At 44.1% G+C, this 21,380-nt stretch overlaps 2 protein-coding genes across 2 annotated transcripts; both read left to right on the forward strand.

Moving 5' to 3' along the window:
* Nucleotides 1–159: 159 nt before the first annotated feature.
* On the forward strand, nucleotides 160–4,462 carry snrnp27 (small nuclear ribonucleoprotein 27 (U4/U6.U5)). Its single transcript, XM_030060089.1, has 6 exons — nucleotides 160–366; nucleotides 1,397–1,529; nucleotides 2,704–2,819; nucleotides 3,079–3,158; nucleotides 3,627–3,691; nucleotides 4,108–4,462. Exons 1-6 carry the CDS (start codon nucleotides 330–332, stop codon nucleotides 4,160–4,162), a joined length of 486 nt encoding a protein of 161 aa, XP_029915949.1. The 5' UTR covers nucleotides 160–329; the 3' UTR covers nucleotides 4,163–4,462.
* A 901-nt stretch (nucleotides 4,463–5,363) lies between these two features.
* mxd1 (MAX dimerization protein 1) lies at nucleotides 5,364–21,350 on the forward strand. Its single transcript, XM_030059446.1, has 6 exons — nucleotides 5,364–6,253; nucleotides 6,958–7,057; nucleotides 12,694–12,723; nucleotides 18,223–18,337; nucleotides 19,048–19,207; nucleotides 20,151–21,350. The coding sequence occupies exons 1-6, from the start codon at nucleotides 6,187–6,189 to the stop codon at nucleotides 20,345–20,347; spliced, it is 669 nt and encodes a 222-aa protein (XP_029915306.1). The 5' UTR covers nucleotides 5,364–6,186; the 3' UTR covers nucleotides 20,348–21,350.
* Nucleotides 21,351–21,380: the final 30 nt, after the last annotated feature.

Consider the following 21,380-nt stretch of genomic DNA (forward strand, 5'->3'; position numbering starts at 1 on the left):
ACCCCATAAATAAATAAAGATCGGGTTGTTTAAATGATATCTATTGGTAGAATGTTACTATAATTATTAGACGAGGTTAGTGCTTATTGGATGGTTGTTATTAACAGTTGAGTTTAATTGTCCTCCGGGCCGGCAGGTGGTGCCCTGCGGCGGAAAGAACACCGGAAGTTTGGATGTTTTCTGCTAAAGAGACATCCGAGACAGCCTGCTCCATCGGTGTGGTAACGTTGGTGATACAGAAGAACAGATACCCAAACTTAGTAGAGATTTTTTTTTATTTTAAATAGCTCTGTTTCGCTGTGTGAGGTTGTTGTTTAGCCAGCAGGACCATGGGCCGCAGCAGGAGTCGCTCTCCGCCGAGGCGAGGTGAGAAACCAGCCGACAAACTGGCTGCGAGCTGCTAGCTACCGTTAGCAGGGATGGCTAACGCTAGCAGACTGGAAACCAGCTTTGTTGATGTGCTCGGCACTGTTAAACATGTATCAACACTTTTGCAGTATGACTCAGAACCGTCTTTAATTTCGGCGTACCTATAACCCACCAGGCCAATATAATGTACGTTTTTATAACTGGTTCGCCAATTTTTCCGAGTAAGGCAGTAGAAAACAGTAATTTTGAACGGTGATAGGCGCTGCGTGTTTTATTGGCAGAGAAGCTCCTCTGCTAATAAAACACGTGACTGCCACTAAAGATGATTATCATTATCATTTTTTTTTTGGTTGTTTTTTTTTTTTACTGAATGAAATGACAAACCATATGTAACTGAGAACCAGAGCCACAGTGATGTCTTAAATCGATGAGTTTGCCGACCAGCGGACAAAAAACAAGTTGTCGTCTAATAATGACATGAAAGGTAAAGTGAATGACATACTCTGTATGTAAATGTGTGGTGTTGATTGAACTGTTTACCTCTCCAGTGTAACGCCACAGTCCTGTTTGACAGACTGGCTGAGCTCCACTGATGGACTGGATGGTAAAACTATGTTATCAGTCACGTCAGCAGGGGGCGCTACAAGTGCCTGATGTTTTTGGGCTGAATCTGCCTGTGATTTGTGCCAGTATTTAAGATCTAACGTTTTCATGCCGCCCCGAGTCAGTCATTACCATAACAGTAGCCTAATGATAGTAATGATAATAATGATTGGGTTCAAATTCTGTGCTCATGTAAATGCATGGGCAGCTGGAGAGAGTCCAAATCCTTGTGCCAGAAGCAGCTGTGTGCAGGGGTAAAGAAGACTTGCATGCTGCTAAAAACTCCTACAGGACATCTGGGACAACAAGAACTAAAGGAAACAGAGTGCTACATCACAACAGTGGCTTAGATAAAGCTGTCCCTGCATGTTTTGCCTCAGTTGTGGCCTACCGCTAACTTGTGCTGTTTCCTGTGGCTCTGCAGAGAGGCGACGATCTCGCTCCACTTCAAGGGAACGCGAGCGCAGGCGACGGGAGAGGGAGCGCTCTCGTTCTCGCGAACGGGACCGAGACCGACGGAGGAGCCGCTCTCGGTCTCCTCATAGGAGGCGCTCAAGGTGAGACAGCCCCGCCAGGCACAGTGGACAGCGTATCTCCCTTCCCCTGTTTTCCAAGACCTTGTTTGATCACTGACTGCAGTAATTAGTCTTGCCACAACTTCTCAAAGTTAAGCTCCTTATTGAAAACCAGCCATCAGTCAGTCAGTGCTGCCACATGCTCAGAATCAGAAGCAGAAATCCTGGATTGATCCCCGCAGGGGAATTGGAGCATTGCACTCACTTAAATTTGCAAAATATGAATATATTATAAGCATAAATGAAATTGTAAGAACTTGGAAAAGAATAAGTAATATAAAAATATGTGCATTAGATATTTGTTAAAAAAAAAAAAAAAAAAAGTGTTATTATGTGTATTATGTAGAAATATGTGCATTAATCCTACAAAAATATCACAAATAAATATATAAATAAATATTCTGATCATATCACACAAGTATGCATTAGTGTTGTTGTTTTTAAAATAATACCTTTTATTTACATAGCACCTTTCATACATATTAAAAATGTTCATAGAGCTATACACTGAAAGAAATAAATAATAAAAAAATAAAATGGAATGGGAACAATAAATTTAAAAATGAAAATAAAGGAACATAGAGAAATAGGAAAACAATAACCATTAAATACAACATAAATATTTAATTATAGAGAGTAATAAAACATAGAATGTAATGATAATAGTCAAGGAGTAAACGCTTTAAAATAATAAAAACACAAGCAAACCAAGAGCTGTGGTGAAGGATAATAATAATAATAAAAAAGGTACAACTAATGGATTAAGAAAGTAAAAATGAATTATGCTTGATTTCAATTGAAAACTCGGTTGTGTCTGAGGCTCTTCCATCCTGGCAAGAATAAATTTCTGGCAGCATTTTTTCAGTCCACATGAACAGTCGAATCTGTTACATACTGGCAAAATAAATCAGGATCAGCTCACATTAACCCATATCAGTTGTGGCCTAATTCGGGTAGTGAGGTAAATTGTCAGAAAAGTATACTAAACTGTCTTTCAGGTCCTTTCCTGTGACATCATGGCATTCTGCCTTTTATGGCCAGTCACAATTTTTCTGGCACACACTTAAACTAAAAGAATAGTTTTGACTCTAATTTAGCGCAGGCCTCATTAGTCTTGATAACCTGTCTTGCAGCCATATCTGTGTCCTTCCTGCAGGTCTCCTCCCAGACGCCACCGCTCGTCCTCCCTCTCCCCTGGGAGGCAAAAAGACAGACGTGACGATGAGCGAAAAGAAGTCAAAGACAAGCCAGTGAAACCCATTCAGATCTCAGGTCGTAGACAAATATAATGTGTTACATGCTGACAGTAAAAGCTCAAAGATGCTTGACCAAGTTGTTTAACTTTGTTAAAACCTATTCCAGTTTTTTGCACAATGCCAAGTCTCTGCCAGTGTGTTTGGCTCTGAGAGGATTGAATCAACTATCTACAACTTTTACTAATGAAGCTTCTGGATGGGAACAAATTTAGTGAAACTGTCACAGCATATTTTGTGGCATGATTTGAAACTTTTTTTTTTTTCTTTTGTTACAGCGGAGGACATGCAAGGTAAAACAGAAGAGGAGATAGAGATGATGAAAATGATGGGATTCAGTTCCTTTGACACCACAAAGGTGAGAAATCAAGACATGTCCAGCCACAAGGGGGCGCAGTTCATCCAGGTTCCTTGCTTTCTGCAGCCAAATTAAGGAACAACATACAACACTACTGGTGTTTTTGCTGTCGGTTCAACAGGAGTCGTGTCATGTGTGCCAAAACTATATACAGCTGGGTTTGTTTAAATATTTTTATTCTGAATACTATGAGACAGTAAGTCAGTTTGGTCTTGAAGGCGTTGCAAAGAGCACACTCTCTTCAGATTTTGCCAAATATTGTGTAAATAAGGAATAATAATAGTCTAGTTTTCATTTAAATTTTGTCTCAGACATGTCAGCATTTAACTGGATTTTTTCTTTTCCTGTGATTCATAGATACATAACTGATGTTACATTTTGTTTCAACCATTAAAAAAAAACTGGTCCTGCTCAACCATCCAACAGTCAGTTTTAGTTGTGAGAAACAATAAAAGTGTTTTCACACAGGGGAAGAAAACCGACGGATCAGTCAATGCGCATGCTGTCAATGTGTCCCAGAAGAGAAAATACAGGTATGTGGAGACCTCATTAACAAAAAGGGTTCTTATTTGAATGGTACTGGCTATATAGTCCATGCAAGATCGCAAGAATATTGAAAAGGCTGTCCAGACATTTCTGTGAAATGTGTGTGTTAATATCTCATTTTATAATGCTGCGTGTGATCTGTCTGTTTTAAGTTGTCTGCTATAAATGCATTGTTGCCGGCGAGGTTGTTGGGTTTGAAATGCCAACTTTTCAGTCAGCTCACAGTGAGCGCTCTCAGCATCAACCACTGTTATTGCAGCCAATCACCTCTGCAGGTGTTTCAATGCAGAGATCTCAGCTCTCCTATTGGTGCTCGATGATGTAATGTGCAAGTGTTGCAAGGGTAACAGTGATGTAATGTTTTTATATATTTATTTATATATTTGTTTGTTTATTGTCCTAGGCAATACATGAACAGAAAAGGCGGATTCAACAGACCTCTGGACTTCATTGCTTGAAAGCAGCAACAGCTCAAGATACCTAACAAGTATACCTTTGATGGTTCTCCCTTTCCAGTTGTGGATGGTTTTGTTGCAGTGGTTTTTGCTTGGTTCTTTTTTTCCCTCATTTCGTGTGATGCAGAAAGTCTGTATATAACTTGTATAACTAAAAACTCAAACTGTAAATATTAGCGTTTGCAATAAACCACTGCTGAGTACTGACAGGAGAACCCATGTGGACTGGAGCTGTTTGTGCATGGAGCTATTTGTTATTAAGATGTAAGGTGTTTTCACTGAAATAAAAATGCTTTCAATTTTTGTCCTTTGAAACCCTTTATGATTATACACAGACAATCTTTGACACCAGCACTGATTCTTGCAGTTGGTAGTACTGACTGATACAAACATTTTAATTTCTTCACAGCATAAAACTGGCAGTTTATGAATAAATATACATTTGCAATTTATGCATTTGCAATTTATGCATTTGATGAAAACCAATGCAGGTATAACACCACAGGCGTGACACCCAGTTACACAGGGCAGGCCTGCACAAGCTTTCCAGCTATGACTTCTCGTGTCTGGGTGCATGCAAAAATGGGTTTTAACTGAGTTTTATTTTAGCTGCATAAACAGTAACACTTGATCTTTTTAATTCCACGGCACACCTTAATAAATGAGCACCGTTTAACGTTTTACATCTATTCTTATAATGGCCATCGTACTTCTGAAAACAATGGGCGTAGGCCTGCACGGATATGTTTTCTCATTGGAAAAGCCAGACACACCAATAGTAAGACGTAAGCCTCTGGCCAATCACTGCTCTCGAAATCGGACCAACAGCCCCACGAACACCAATGACAGTCCTACACCGGGAAACAGCATGGCAGAGGGGCGTGTGCGTTAGCAAAAACAGGGGTGTAGTCACGGCAACTCGTGGCGAATATCCACCAATCGCTATCAAGTTCACCGTCGAGTAACCAATCACGCTGCGCGATTGTGCTGTAGGGAAACAGCGTTCATTGCGGATCTTTGTCGGTCGCTCTTATGAGGGTTGACTGGATCCAAAATGGCCGAAATAGGAGCCGGGTTGCAGTCAGCCCCGACCCTCCCATTTTGATGTACTGTCCCGAAGCCCAATAGGATTTCAGTTTGTTATGTCCAGTAGCCAATCATATGTCAGCACACATAGGCTTACAGTAGCTAGCTGTCGTCCAGATCAACAAGCCACTATTTTGGAAGCAGTTTGATAAACACTCACTGTGTTCCTCAGTTGATGTCAGTCGCTATCTGCTTTTCCACCGAGACGTATCACGCGTGATCAACGTTAAACCAGCACAAAACTAGCCAGCCAGATAGCTGTGAACCGATAAGGTTTGGATGACATCGACGGTGGAAGTTTAAGATAGCTAGCTCATTTTTTTCCTGAAAATTTCAGTCCAGGCAAGTCTGCAACAACTGAACTAGCCATCGTTTTAACTTCCTTTAACTGGCTGATTGTTTACGACATATGAGCGAACTAGCAAAAACCCTCATCGTTAATTTGATAACTTCTCACTAGCCAACAAGACAACGTCTATTTTTGCCAAGCAGAACAATAGCCGACTGTCGTTTTTATTAAATATCCAGCAGACTTCCTTTTTGTTTTTGACAACAAGCTGTTTTTTTCGGAGGCTTGCCAAGAAAACATTAACGCTAGTTGGTTAACATAGCTTGCTGCAACCTTAGCTCCTGGAGAAGTGTCAGCGTCAGCCTTGACCAGCCAGCTAAAGCCTCACTGGAACCATTTTAACCAACGATAGTGAATAAACTGATTGATGCTGTATCACAAACTTCAACTTGTACACCTAATCTGATCCACTGCAAGTTGGCGAATCTCTTTTAATGTTACTCTCGCCTTGCAAGCATTAACTGACACAGAAAAAAAAAAAAACAGCAAGCCATCTGAATCCAAGGCGAGCCAGTTGTAGCAAGTGAGGCAGGTTGTGTACAGCCACGGAATCCCACCTCGGATTGTTATAATATCAGTGTTATTGTTGAAAATGGCGGCGATCGGAATGGTGCAGATGTTGATCGAAGCAGCCGAGTTCCTTGATCGCAGGGAAAGAGGTAAAGTATGATCGCATTGTTAGCTAAAGTCCCATTTTATTAAGGATATATATATATTACCATGACAGCCTCCCCCGATCAGACTAGTTCATACACTTGCCATTTCAAAATAATCTGTTTTGAATCTAGTTTCTGCCCTTTGTTATATTTTTTACACGAAACAACAGGGCCATGCATTAAAAACAAGTGTGGATTTTGCACAACAATACATCAGGACGCACTGCCCCCTCAAGCAAATGCTAATCTGGATTCAAACACTTGTGGGTTATGTGTGCACGTTTGACAATAAATGTGATGGAGGATGTAATGCCTGTCTGCCAGATGCAATCAGATGTGCAGAGAGACATTGTTTTCATGGAGGCTTGATCATGCAGGGCTAAGCGTGCCCCTCTCCCTTTCTTCTGTTGTGGTTTGCTAGTGGGGTTTACTCCAGTTCAAGATGACATCATTGTCCAGGCTGGGAGGAAAAAAAAAAAAAAAAAAACCCTGTATAAACATTTTGGATAAAACCCATCTATTGCATGATTGCAAACCAGCAAAAATATTGTTATTGAATGCCAAAAATATTATGGGTCATGCATGGTGCATTTTGCAGTTCTCCCGTGTCTATATTCTGATTATTTTTTTCACTGTGGCCATATTGTTTTGCATTACCAGATTGGCGAATTACTGTACATGTGACCGGTATGTTTATGTGCTTGCAGAAGCTGAACACGGCTATGCCTCAATGCTACCTTTCACCAGCAGTAAAGAGAGGGACAGCCTGAAACGGAAAAGCAAAAGCAAGAAAAATACAAGTAGCAGGTAAAGGAATAAAAAAAATTCTTTGTGCCTTGGAACCATGGCTTTTCAGTGCTGCAGCATTGCAATCAGCACACCCCTATTTCAAATGTGTCCCAAGTGAGAGCAGGACTAATCCCTTGTCCTGAGAGTGGCCATTTGTTTTACAGGTCAAACATGATTTGCTAGTAGTGGTATACAAATATTCGATCTGATGTTTGCTCTCATCGTAGTATTTTGTGCACCATTTTTGAATGCTGTGCTCAGAAGTGTACATTTTGCTTGTGACTAGCAATTTTCAAACCAGGATAGTGCAGCATTAACCTCACCGGTCAAAATTTAAACAGACTCTAATGGAAATGCAGCAGGTTAGTGCCTAAAATTTTTAAAAGTCCACCTCTGGACATGCCCCACCCAACTTTAGGGGCTGTAAAACATCCAAAGCCTGTCAGCCAGTCTGTCAACAACACCAGCACACATTCCATCTGGGTATTTGTAGAATATAGTAAAATGGCTCTTCTCTCTTTATGCCTCGTGGCATTACAAATGATCAATTCCTATGATTTCACAGTCTGCTTCCTGCCGAGACAGCCATAAATGTAAACATCAGCATGCCCACCATCATGACAGGCTAACAAAAATACAAAATATACATTTAGTTTTGTCTCACCGATGGAAAAATTGGTCATTTGAGACCTACTGCTGTCTGTTGAATGAGTGTGTGTCTCCGCTGTTTGTTCCCCCCCCCTACATACCCAGCCCCTCTCTGTAAAGCTATGGCTTAAATCTCACACACTAATGCATGTGTGTGTTTCTTGGTTGGGCTTGGGCCATGCTTTGACTTCCTGTAGTGTTCTTCACACAGTGTGACTGACAGCAGCAAACATCAGTCTGACTTGAAGCGAATGGCCACTTATCAAGGCAGACTGGGTCATTCAAGGTTGCTGCAAGACGACATTTCAGGGAGGGACAAGAACTGGTAGCTCCAGTCACCTGGCCTGACTCAACCACACATGCATAACATTCAGTCATACACATGCAAACACCGGCATTGTGTGCAGGTTACCAGCATACCTGGCACTCAAGAGTCACCTAGCCACGTGAGTGCTGAGGTTGTCTGTGGTTGCTTATGGCAGTACTGTAAGTTAAGATCTATGAATAAGCACAGGGTAAAGCGAGGTCAGCTGCTTTGATATGGAGGCCCATGTCCTGCCATAACCCCATGTTTACACAGCTATAATTTCCACACATTTAAAGATATGAGCGTTGTACATGTACCCTTAATGTTCAGCATATAAGGATCCACCCCTCAATTGCCTCAAAGCTTAATCTCCTTCTCTAATTTGTCTTTATCTAAATCTCCTCCTGTTTTTTGATGTATTTAATTAGAGAAATCAATAAGGCATAGTTACATTTAAACCATGAATAGCGCTGTTATCCAATGGGGTCTAGCCATGTCTCTATCAGAGCCACCTCAGGGCCAAGACCGTTGGTCAGCGTTAAAGCAATCATAGCAGGTTAACTGATTGCGTCAGGCATCGCTGCAACAGCAACTTTCAGCACGGTTAATTGTTCATCTTTTTCTTAATTGATGCCGTAACATTTCTCCAGAACAGAAGAAATCGCCAAATTCAGTTTGCTGTCGGTAATATCACAACCCTTCACAGCTGCTGCCATATTTGCTTATGTCTCTGAAGTGGAGGCGTCCTCAGAGAGTTTATCAACTGGGCAACTGGGAATTGCGCACAGATTCTGATTAAATCAACCCCAGGGAATGAGAATGAGAGCAGTTCCTGACAACAGGAACGGCCAGGTAATTTAAAAATGTGGATGTGACGATTTGCCTTGCTGGATCCAAGCTAATGAAAATATTATATATTTTGTAGACTTGGTGTGTGTAAGTTCATATTGCGTACACCCAAGACTGCCCTTTAAAGGGAATCTGATGCCTGCCTGTTAGCCAGGATAAGCTCTTACAGGTTTAGCAGCATTGATATTGTACAGTGATATAGTATTGCTGTAAAACCCCTCACAGCAAAATTGGAATTTTGTGATTATTGGGCTATTGGTATAAATTGAAACATGCGTTGTTTCCAAGATGATGAAATTGACTACCTCTTCCATTGTTTCACTCAATCCTCCGTCCATTAGATGACATGTGATGTTGTATGTTGCAATAATCTGTCTGTCTTTGCATGTGCCACGTATAGTGAGGGCATTATGGGGCTAGCTTGCTTTATCAGGTAGACTTCCAGCAGCAGCAGCAGGTTCCTCCCTGTCCTCCGTTACAAAGTCTTCATGCTGTTCACGTCATCACTCTGAACAACATTTAGCACTTTTGTTAAATTGCACGGTTTTTCTAAGCTTGATGTCTTTTTTTTTCACTGTGTAACAACAACCCCCGCACCCCCTGTCAGCCAGGACCTCTTTATCAGCTATCACACACTCTAACTTGAGGGCAGTACTGCTACATTTGTTATTAATGATAACTCCATAAAGCTCGGTTGATTGGGTATGGGACTGTATAATGTTGGCCCTTGATCATTAACAAGCAGGCCAGCACAATGACTGAGTGATTTGGCCCCTTTGCGGAGGGGTTGGATTTGGCCTGGAAAGGCTGATCATTAATGAAAAGGCATGATAGGGTTTTTTTGTTGCTGCTGAACCTTTGTAAAATGTAGGGCAGGCAGCCCCCATTTTGAAGTCATTCGACCTAGTATGTACATCCAGCGCTAGAGCCAGCCCTCCAGTTCCTGTTGTTTCCCCATGGCGTGGATGTGTGAGTAGAGGGGGGGAAGGGAGTCACTGTGTTTTCTGATGTGTGTGTGTGTGTGTGCGCGCGTGTGTGTGTATGTCAGTAGTAGTGACTTCCCCCTCTCCCTTCTCTCTCTCTCTCTCTCTCTCTCTCTCTCTCTCTCACCTCCTCCTCCTCCTCCCTCTCTGTCTTTCCTGTTCTCTTCTCACTCTTGGCAGGCAGTGGAGAGCACCAGCTCCTCCATTACATAGATGGAGAGAATCCTCCCCCACCCTACACATACACACTCTCACACATATACACATACACACACAGAGCATGTGCAGCTATGGTGGTCATCTTGCCATGCTTGCTGTGCAGGCAAATGCAGCCTTCTTGTGCTCACCACCCTGTTGTTGTTGTTGTTGTTGTTATTGTTGTCATTGTAGTTCATGCTAAAGCGAGCCTTCAAATGAACATGGCAGTGATCTGGTGGATTAATCTAGTCTCAGAGCCCAAGTTGGAAACCAATCCAGGGGTGTATGTGGGAAGATTTTTGTTGTTGTTGATTAGTTTGTAATTCTTGAATTGTCCACATTTTGCATGGGAGGTCATGGTCATTTTTATACCGGCTCTTAATGAAGTAATTTTCGATTTATTTCACTTATTATTAAATTAAATCCCCCTAGAATCTCTTTGTAGACCCCTGGCTTTTGACAAGACATCCCGTCTTATTTCACTTGCAGTGTGGGATAACACCACTCTCTCTCTATCCGAGAGAAGCCTGGTCAAATAACGAAAGTGGAATCCGCCAGTGACCTTGACCGGCAGATGCAGAGATCAGTATACTTCCCTGCAATACATTAGAGAGAGCCTGAGGAAATAGTTATTTCTTCATTTCACAGTGGAACAGTGATCCAGTGCACTGTCGCGAAGATGGTGGCCAACAGCTTCCCATCCTGTCCCAGTGCTCACGTGGTACACTGACAGACTGAGGGAATGCTCAGGAGCCAGTAGTGGAATGATACAGTGCACAGATCCAGCATATCCAGTCTAATTTCTTAACCCAAGCATTAGAGCAAGAAAAAAAGAGTATTACTCAGTATTACACACAATGGAAATTCTCATCCGACTTTACTCTGTATTATTCAGTGTGGAAGTATTCATTACCCAGTATACCTTGATGAGGAAATTCTCAATTATCAAATATTACTCTATAATAGTAGAGTTAAATAAAAATATTTTCATGTGGAAATACTTACCCTCCAATATTACTCAATATGTTTCTGCATCCAGTATTACTCTATACTAACAGTGTTTTTTTTATTTATTAGCTTACCTTTTGATCAGGAATATTTTCATACGTAAATATTTATTCTCTAATATTACTCTGCATTACGCATTGTGGGAATACTGAGTGCTGTATTAGCCCATAGGATTACTGTAGGATTACCTTTTGCCCTGTGCGTTAGGCTTGGTGTTCAGTTTCAGCCTAACTACGCTGAGCTTACTGTACCCTATCATATCATGGGTGCAGTATGTAGAAGGGTCACCATAGACGGGCACGCAGAGGGTGTTGGGGCCAGGACGGGGGCGGAGGAGGGGGGCGGGGTCCCAGAGCCTCACCACTAGCCTTAATAACTGGGATCGTTTCCCTGCCTGCACTGTTATGTCACCAGCGCCTGTCTGCTCCAGCGGAGGAATTCAGTCCTGGCTGGTGGGGTGAGAGAGGGAGAGGGAGCGAGCGAGAGTGCGCCCAAAGTGACTGTCTGAGACAAGACGATACCCCTGCTCCACATGCACATACACACTGACACATATTGGCATGTCTCCCATTGCAGTTACACCACACCACACAAGGGAAATGGGTTTCACCCGCAGCCTCTGCACTTCCTCTCCAAGTCCTCTGTTAGAGGCTGTGACTGAGGATGAGCTGTTTAAAAGGTTAGCACTGAGGTGAGCTTGTCAAATCTAGTAGCACCCTGGTGGGGAATCAGGGCTAGTGTGTGTGTGTGTGTGTGTGTGTGAGAGAGAGAGTGAGAATCCTCTGAGGCTTTTTGGCCGGAGGGTGATGACAGCGCTGGGCCCGGCAGAGCTGAAGGTGCAAGGGATTCTATTCTGGGATTGAGAGGGGTGGAGGTCATCCCTGCTGGGGGATGGGGAGGTCAGGTGGAGGTGGCGGGGAGTTTAGGATAACAAGAGTGGCGGAGAATCGTCTTCTCGGCCCCTTCCACTAGACTTGACCCGCTTTCTGGGTCCCCTGTTTCTGTGTGTGTGTGCCCGAGTCTGTCCCGTCCCTGTGTGTGTGTGTGTGTGTGTCTGAGTTTCTGGATGATGCAGCTTTAACACTGCAATGCAGGAGTCAGGGTGGCCGCTAGCACACCTCCGTCTCTGTTACTTTCAACTCTCTCTCTCTCTCTCTCTCTCTCTCTCTCTCTCTCTCTCTCTCTCTCTCTCTCTCTCTCTCTCTCTCTCTCTCTCTCTCTCTCTCTCTCTCTCTCTCCAGCTGACTACAACATGCACAGTGAATGATCAGGCGATATGAAGCACTCCTGCCCCTGTCTGCTGTTTCTGGTTACTGTTACTTACTTCACCGCCAGGCTCCTCACCATCTATCTGTTTGCAGTGCTGAAAAAGGACAAGTTTCCTCCATAAAATAAGCCCTGGGCAGCAGAATACCGAGCCTTTTTTTCCCCTCCTTATTTTCCTAGAATTTCATTTTGTCAGGCATTCTGACTGTTGATAAACTCCCACACAGCCCCTTCTCTCGCTCACTCTTTCTCTGCAGTGTGGCCTTGGACTGCAGTGATGGCACACAGAGAGGGGAAGCCTTACACTGTTCAGTCAGCTGCTTGCTGTAATACTGGCTCCTGGCTAGTTATTATGTGTACTGATGGTCTCATATGTGTCTGTTTGATCTCTGCAGGTCTACGCACAATGAAATGGAGAAGAACAGGTATGTGACATTTCTCATTTTATGCGAGTGTGCATGCGTGCATGAGTGAGTGAGTGCGTGGGTCGGTGCTGCTCTTCAGTCCCTAAGAATACCAGCTCACACCACCCAGATCCCTCCCCCACAATCACCATGGGAAAGTCTGTCTGAATCAGGGGATGTCAATAGAAAGTATAGGCTTCGATCAGATAGGCAAGAATTGCAAAAAGAAATATTACACAACTGAGTGAGTCACGCCGAGGTTAGTTCACGGACATCAAAAGTTGTGTGCTGCATGAGGCAAAGTTCCATATAGATGTTGAGATTCATCGGACCCAAGCAGTGTATTCACTGTGTTGAAGGGGAAGCTAATAGGCCGTGTTTACATGCCCAGTAGTGGAGATAGTAGCTCATATCTGTCAAGGTCTTATTCAAGATAGTTTTTGTGGACTTTTTAATAACCCTTTCTCTCATATCCCGGTATCCATCTAGCCACCAATAAACAGAAATTCTGCCCGCCTGTGTTTTCCTGCCAGCGATTTAGATAGCAAAGTAAGGCAGTTACAACTGCCGTGGGCTTGCACAGGCTAGGAAAAACAACAGTAAATAGGATAACAAGATAATATGTGGCAGTATCCTGGATGATAATGTAGAGTAAAGGACACAGCAGTGAGGAATGTAACCGAGCTAAACCAGTCCAAAATGGCACACCAGTCACTACCAGCTACACATACAGATGCCTTTATACCCGGTTCCCTTGGATGAAGTGTATCAGACACTGTTTTAAAAAATAACATTAACATGTCTTATGGGCACCATTTTCTGCAGTGCAGTTTATTTTTCTGTGCCTGAGAACTGCCACAAAGAAACACAAGGCAATAAGCAGAAGTGGATAAGCCATGTGTAATATATTCATTGTCCGCTTCTGTTTGGATTAATGAGCGATGTCTCTCTCTCAGGCGCACAGTGTGTCTGTGCAAGACGGTTTTTCAGTCTCTGTACAAGCTGGTTTCCATTGAAGCAGTGCCACACAATTGGAAAGTCATAGCCTATTAGCACCATAGCAGTTCAGAATCTGAAATGCTTTATTCGCAAAATGTACAGTGTGTCTTGGTTGTACGGTGTGGTGAAACAAGAGAGAAAAAAAAGTTAAAAGGTAAATACCTTAAATAGTTTCTGAATTATATACAAGCTACTACATTATGCTACATTATTTTGGTAGTATATTGGTTTTAAAATTAAAAAAAAAAAACTGAAAGGTATAAAAAAAAAAAAAACTGAATGATGGATACATGGATTCCCACACTGGTACTTTTTTATAAAGGCAGATAGCATGTACTTATAATGCACTCACAAAAAAAAGTAGCTTAAGGAAATTTGCGTATAGTGTGTTTAGTGGAGCGCTATCCAAAACTGAGAGTCGATCGAGGTGAGGACTGTTTAGACTCAGCTGACAAAAAATATGGAAGAAGCATGTAACTTATCAGTGTTTCAGGCTGACAATGAGAACCATGTTGACTTAACTTTCAAATTTTGTGCTTACTGCATGATTTTTGTCAGCTGGGTGTAATGGCTCCTCACTCGAGTGCAGGTTTCCAGAGCGAGCATTTAACAAACTTTTTGCATCCCTAATGCAAACTGTAAGCATTCGAGCGCTGTCAAGTGACGCAACATGTCCTTTGGCAGCCATGTTGGACGACCATGGCTTTTTGCAACAGCAACCAAGGACAGCTGGTTGCATTTCTAAATGAAATGGCACGGCGTCCAAACTGGAATTTTATAAACCTTAGTAATTCATGCACAGTTTGGACTGGGAGTTGATTATTTCATAACACGACATCTTGTTAGCTAGCTAACCGTGTGTCTAGACAAATAACAAAGTTCACATACCTGATTTATCCAATAATGAATGTTACAAGGCAACTAAATAGCAGTGGCTTGTAATTTGATGTAAAGTTTATACAAATTCAAATGTTGTGGACCATGAGCTAGGAGAGTTTTTGTGTCTCAGAAACCTAAATTTGGGACCAGATTGCTGGGCCATAATTAGACCTTTCATTTCTCGCTATAATTTTGCTGTATTTCTCTGGATCCTCCCCTATGACCCTGATGTATGTTTTTTCAGGCATCTCCTTTCCCAGTCTGGTAGCTGCTGCCATAAGAATTGTGATGTTAATACAAAGCTCGTAGAGGGTGTGGTTTGTGTTTCACAATCAGAGAAAGCCACAGTTCCTCACGTGCAGCTCCATAACGGCTAATTGCAGATTTCAGACAGCAGCATTTACATGAATGCTTTAGGCCTATTCAGATGGACTGGCAGTGAGTGGTGAGGGTGCAGCTTTGTGCTCCATCACACGGGTGGGAGTCGGACCTATGACTCCTTAGCTATGGGATGGTCCCTCAGCCACGAGGCCCTGCCCATCTGATGAGCATGTTTCACTGGCTCACACATGGCATAGCAGCCGCAAGGCCAGAAGAGCCAGGTCGTGGGTGACATTGAAATCAGTTACTATAGCATTCATTGTACAATTGTGGGCATGTTTGAATAGAGCATTTGAATTTCACTTTAAATTGTCTAATAAAATGTGCTTTTGCAACACAAAACATGGAGCAAATGGATTTTGTCGTGCTTGAGCACTACCCAAAAAAAATCCTCTGTTGATTCTGGGCAACACCATGATAATACTATTTACCGAGATATTTTTGGCCGTGATAATCACAGTGTGAAAATGTGATTCCAGGCTATGCCTTGTTGGTAAGGAGCCAAAACCAAAACGATGCCGGTACTCTCCTCCAGGCTTTTCCGGGGCAGACTCTGGTGCCAAAATATTTCTTGCGTCGTCTCGGCCCCTGTCCCTCTCAGCGCCTGTGCTAGCTGATCCAAACCACTGGCTCAGTGGACAGTCTGAATAATATATGGCACGGAGGCCTCTGCCTGGGATTTAGGACTCAGTGTGTGTGTGTGCGCGTGTGGAGACATCTCATGCCTAATAAAGTGACACACCAGCAATAAGTCAAAATTACGGCCGTAGCCCTTCATATTACACAAGCACAGTCATAGCCCGTAGCCAGTTTCTCCCACCAGTAGCTTAATGATAGAAAGCCATCGTAGATAGTAAATAACTCATGGCAACCCGCTGCTCGCACGCCAGAGGAGAGCAGAGAGACCCTCCCCCCACGTGTGAAAGAGACTCGAGCCATACTGACACAGTGTGATTTCCATACGTTTGCTCAGAAAAGCCCTATTCGGCCTACATCCCCTTGCATGCAGAGCCGAGGGGTGTGCATGTGCGTGTTTGCACGCATGTCACACGACTCCAGCCGCCACCTTTTTACGTGCAGGTTCTCCCAGATGGTCATTGCCAGTTACTGTTGGGGATCAAAGGGCAAGAGCATGGAGAGCACGGTGATATACTGCTGCTTGGTCACAGTGCACCACGTTGACCTAGTTGTAGTTTTTAGCAGCTGGTACGCCAGTGTGAAAAACACCAGTTTGATTGCACGGAGCGACTGTGATGTAACACATTTAACGTTTAACTCACAGGCTCACCGCACCTCGCCCCGAGAGCGCCGGTTCAAGCAGCTGCAGCGCAAGACATGCCCGTGTATTAAAATCTGCAGGGCCTAAGAGGGGGGAAAAAAAGTTTTGGAATTGGGATACCAGAATGTAGGTGTCGTCCTGAGGCTGAATGCAAGCTGATAGCACGCAAGCCCACAGGCCTACATACATACTCACCTATTGACACACTGCACTAAAGCCACACTGAACCAGAATAACCTGTTGCTGAAATAGCGCCGCACGTCTCTGCCACACCCGCAGTCTCTGCTCGCGCATGGAGACGGGCGCCGTGTGACCCGAGATAGTTCTGCTGCATGAGTCTGCTGCTAGTCGACAATGTTTAACAAACATTAGCTCGCCCAGCTGATCCCATGTTATGTCAGAACAACATGGGCGAGGGCATTTCCATGTTACGTAATGGCAGCCTGCATGCCCTTTGGACTGAGTCAGTTGAGAAACAGGCACCTGGTCTCAGCCATTCAGCGCTGCTTTGTATGTGCGTGCGTGTGTGTGGTCTGCACTTGGGACGTGCGCATGTGTTTTTTTGAAAGGGCAAGGGGTGGGAATATATTTTTGTGTGTGCTCTGCCCGCAGCCAAATCAGTGTCTCGCCTCTCCCTGTATCCAATTTGAATGCATTGTTCACTCGCGTCTAGGTGCTCTCTTCCACGTCAGGATTACTTTGCGCCAAGCAATAAATGAACAGCTCATGTAGCCTTGAGCTGCCGCAACCATTTTTACACTCCCAGGAAGAGTCTGACGTTTACACACCCACTCACCCAAACACACGCTCATACGCCGACACGCACACAGCCGCATGCAGACACGTACACACTCACTCCATGCCGGAGCTGGAGGTGTGTGTTGTGTAACAGTGGGGTCATGTGGTCACCAACACCCACCACACCCCGGCAGCTGCCAAGCTGGCCGGCTCAGAGCAGCAGAGAATGATAGCTCTACAGGAGGAAATGGAGTAGAGGTGAGGCTGCTGAAAGAGAAATGTAAATGTGTAAATGTGAAGAGGGAGCTTGAGATGACGTCAGTTCGGAACATATGTCTTTCTTGTGATTTCAGCACATTTCTGCTTTTTTTTTTCCCCCCTGTTCTTTCGGCTCTCTGTTCTTGTTCTCAAGGGGAAATTTGTTTTGCACAGTATTGCTGCCTAAAGCTATACAGCTCATTGCAGCATCCTACATAGCAACTACAAATAACAAGACGTTATGATACAATCTACCTGGGACAATAATGTAAATACATGCAACCTGATGTGGCCCACTTCACCCACCGCCTCTGGCCTGTTTATCATGGAGCAGAGGTCCTCGCCATTTCCACAGAATACAAATATCTCATTGCTGCTGAGCGATTTATTTATTTATTAATTAGCTGCAACCGGCAGCTCGTGCAGATCAGTCTGTCGGTCCATCCCATAATTGCAAAAACTTCTGTTGGATTTCATCATCCTCATCCATTGATCCCAAATTCGCATTGATGTGAGTGACTGCTTGTTGGCCATGAGAGAGGGTTCGCTTTTGATTGCTGATGTAATTTAAGCCCCGCCCCCCTTTTGTGATCGGCTTTTTCGTTTTTAATCATCTATATCTTTTTCTCCCGAAATGGTAATGCGGTCAGTCGTGGCTCATTGGACTCAGGAGAGAGTTTCCAATTGACTGATGATGCCATAAATGACCCTCCGTCTTTCCTGATTGGCTGTTCCTCATTGTCTGCGTCTATTGATCCCATAGTTGAAGTAATCATCAGTGTGGGCCCGTGATGCAGGACTCGGACAAATGTGCCCACATGCTGTGTGAATACATTTAAGAGCGACCAATTATGTGACGCGAGCAGGTTGTTTTGAGTAAGCAGTTCATTGAGCCTAATGGCGAATTACAAAATGCTTTTGTGAAGAGGTGAAAGCTCCTGTATGACACATTCTCTCCTGTTTTATTTGTCCCTTTCTGTCTGCAGACGGGCGCATTTACGGCTGTGTTTAGAGCGCTTGAAATCCCTCGTTCCCTTGGGACCAGACGCCAACAGGCACACCACCCTCAGCCTGCTGATGAAGGCCAAAGATCACATCAAGGTGTGTGTGTGTGTGTGTGTGCGCGCGTGCGCTTGTGTGGTAGGCGGGGGAGTGGGATACTCAGCCTAATCAGTGTGAAGAGGGCAATTTGTTGACCGCTACAGTGGATAAGTGCATATGCTAGTTTGTGTGTATGTATATGTGCAACTGACGTTAATGTCTTAGATAAGCCACTGTGATAACACACACACACACACACACACACATGAACAGCCAAGCCATACAAGGGGTGCTACACTTGGCAGGTATTTTTTACCCATTTTGTCCAAAGACCTGTCCTCGCTCTTGTACAGATCACACTGCATCTTGCTGTTGACCAGATTCTGTTGTACACTGTGGTTACTAAACAAATGTATCAGTTTACCAACATATAGAGCCAGTATCTGCCTTTTTTGAGTATCTGATAGCAGTGTGTCCAAATCTGCCCTTTATGATTCTTAGTAATTGTCAAATATCGATAGCTTCAGTTAAAAACATATCAGTAGCAGTATCGGCCTGAATAGAACATGTATTCTTGACTGTCTCACCTGATATCTCTTAACTGATATATATCAATCCAACTCTTGTTTTGAAAAGTTGGGGTTATGCATCTTTAAAATAACATGCCTATCCCAAATAAGACCTTAGCCGGGACATGAGCAAGTAAACGCAGCCAGCTCAACCGCCGTGCCCTCATGCTTTTTTTGCGTTTTTCCCCTCTCGCCCTGCAGAAGTTGGAGGAGAGCGACAGGAGAGCTCAGCACACTCTGGAGCAGCTACAGCGGGAGCAGAGACACCTGAGGAGGCGTCTGGAGCAGCTGGGGGTGGAGAGGACCCGCATGGACAGCACCGGCTCCACCCTGTCCTCCGACAAGTCCGACTCCGACCAGGGTGAGCCTCGCGCCACAACCACTTCACCTGCCCTGTCTGTGAAATAGCTGACTTGAGGAGCTGAAACCATGGCAACAGTTAATGTTTGATCCCCTACAGTTGATGCGCTTCCTCTCTGGGCCAATGGGTAACAAATAGCAGGGCGCTTTGTGGTTGTATTACCGTGTGAAGCACGGGGAAGTGAAGAGGAGCTGTCTCTCAGTGGATCAGACCTTTTTGAAATGTATTAATTAATTTATTTATTTATTTATTCACAGTTTCCTAGACAACATAAAAGAAGCATTGATGGTCCAAAGTGTGCAAGGAAGCTCGAGGAAAATCCAGAGCTGCTTGTCACGTGTTTAATAGCTGTCTTCCCTATATGATAATAATAATAATGAAAAGGCCTGTTTGTTTTCAGGACACTCAAAAAGTAGAAAGTGGAATATGGTGTCCTGGAGGCAGATTTTAAGGACAAGGATATGTGCTGGATATGTGCATGAAATTTCAGTGTCATTTGAAATTATACCAGATCAGAGCTGTTTTTAATTTTTAAAATTTTTTTTCAGTGCAGTTTGCAGTAAATCAATGCAAAGCATGCGGTGTATTTTAGTGTCTTGTTAAGTTCGTAATACATGATTCTGTGCATATTGATAGGAAGTAGTTCAGCAGATGACGTGCGGGACAGGAGATCAGAAATCATCACGTCCAATGAAGAGAGACATTGATTAAATATCAGCCTTTTGATTTGAATTGATAACTGCTAGTTAATTTGAACATCTTGGTCGACATTCGAAGCCCCAATTACAAGTACCAGTGCTAGAATTTGCCAAAGCAGCCCTGAATCTAAAAATATAAAATTACATACTAGTATCAGTTCCCCAGCCACCCAGGCTCAGTTCCCCATACATCCAGAGTGTTTCCGTTCATCGTTCTGAATGCAGTGTCTGTTTTGTCCCAACAGAAGACCTGGACGTGGACGTGGAGGGCACGGACTACCTGCTGGGTGACTTGGAGTGGAGCACCAGCAGTGTGAGCGACTCAGGGGACGAGCGAGGCAGCCTGCGCAGCAGCTGTAGCGACGAGGGCTACTCCAGCGCCAGCCTGCGCCGCCTGCAGGACACTCAGGAGAGGGGCAAGCAGCTGGGCTGCAGCCTATAAACAGCACTGTCTCCTACCCGACTCCCCACTGTCCAATCTGCCCAATCCCGTCCCAAGATTGTATCACTACTTCCTGCCCCCCACCGACACCCCCATCCTCTCGCAGCAGGACTGACCAAGTGTAAGGCCTTTTCCTCCAGCCGGGCCTCTGTTGATTTCCTGCCCCCACGTTGGCTTCCATTCAAACCGCCACACCTCTGAGACTCGCACCCATATCCCAGCCCACCGCCAGTGGTCAGTCTCTAGGCGTCACCCACTCTGCTCTGCACCAATCAAACGAGTGGGTTTTAGAAGACACTCCGCCCTCTTTCTTTTGTGTTCACTAGCTCCTGCCCCTCGCCCCCCTTCCCCACCCCTCTGTCCATCAGAACCACGACTTTCAGCCAGAGAATGTTACCACACGATACCCCACTGCCTCTTTTTCTATGCCTCAAGAGCCATTGGAAGCACTTATGAGATTTCACCCCTCCCAAACACACACACACACACACACACACACTTACATACACACACACACACACACATACTCAAACCTCCATCTCACCTGATTGTCCACTGAGACAGAGCCCTCCCAAGGTGGTGACACAGACATGGGGCTTTTTTCTTTTTTCTTTCTTTTTTTTTTTTCCACCGGCCCTGCTCAACAGTCGACTACCCGTGCATGATATTTTGCACTTAAATTGTCTTTATAAACAAAACTGTATCATCTTTTTTTTTTTTCTAAAGGCCCTGACTGCAGCTATTGCAGTAAGACGAAAGTGTCATTCGTCTAAGTAAGTGTTTTGTTTGTTTTTTTTTAAAGCAGCTGTCCACTGCAGCAGCTTTCGCGGACACTAAACTCGACTGTGGCGGTGTGGTTTTTAACCGTCGGGGCCGGCAGCAATACGTCCCTTAGTACCCGAGCTTGGTGGGTTCATGTCCACACCTGCCATTCACAAAAAAAAAAAGAAAAAAAGAAAAGAAAAAAGTAACAAAAAAGAGAAAAAAAATGTGCAGCATGAGATTGTGAAGGGGTTGGGTTGGGTTGGGGGGG

Source organism: Myripristis murdjan, chromosome 9, assembly GCF_902150065.1.
Source record: "Myripristis murdjan chromosome 9, fMyrMur1.1, whole genome shotgun sequence".
Classification (NCBI taxonomy): Eukaryota; Metazoa; Chordata; class Actinopteri; order Holocentriformes; family Holocentridae; genus Myripristis; species Myripristis murdjan.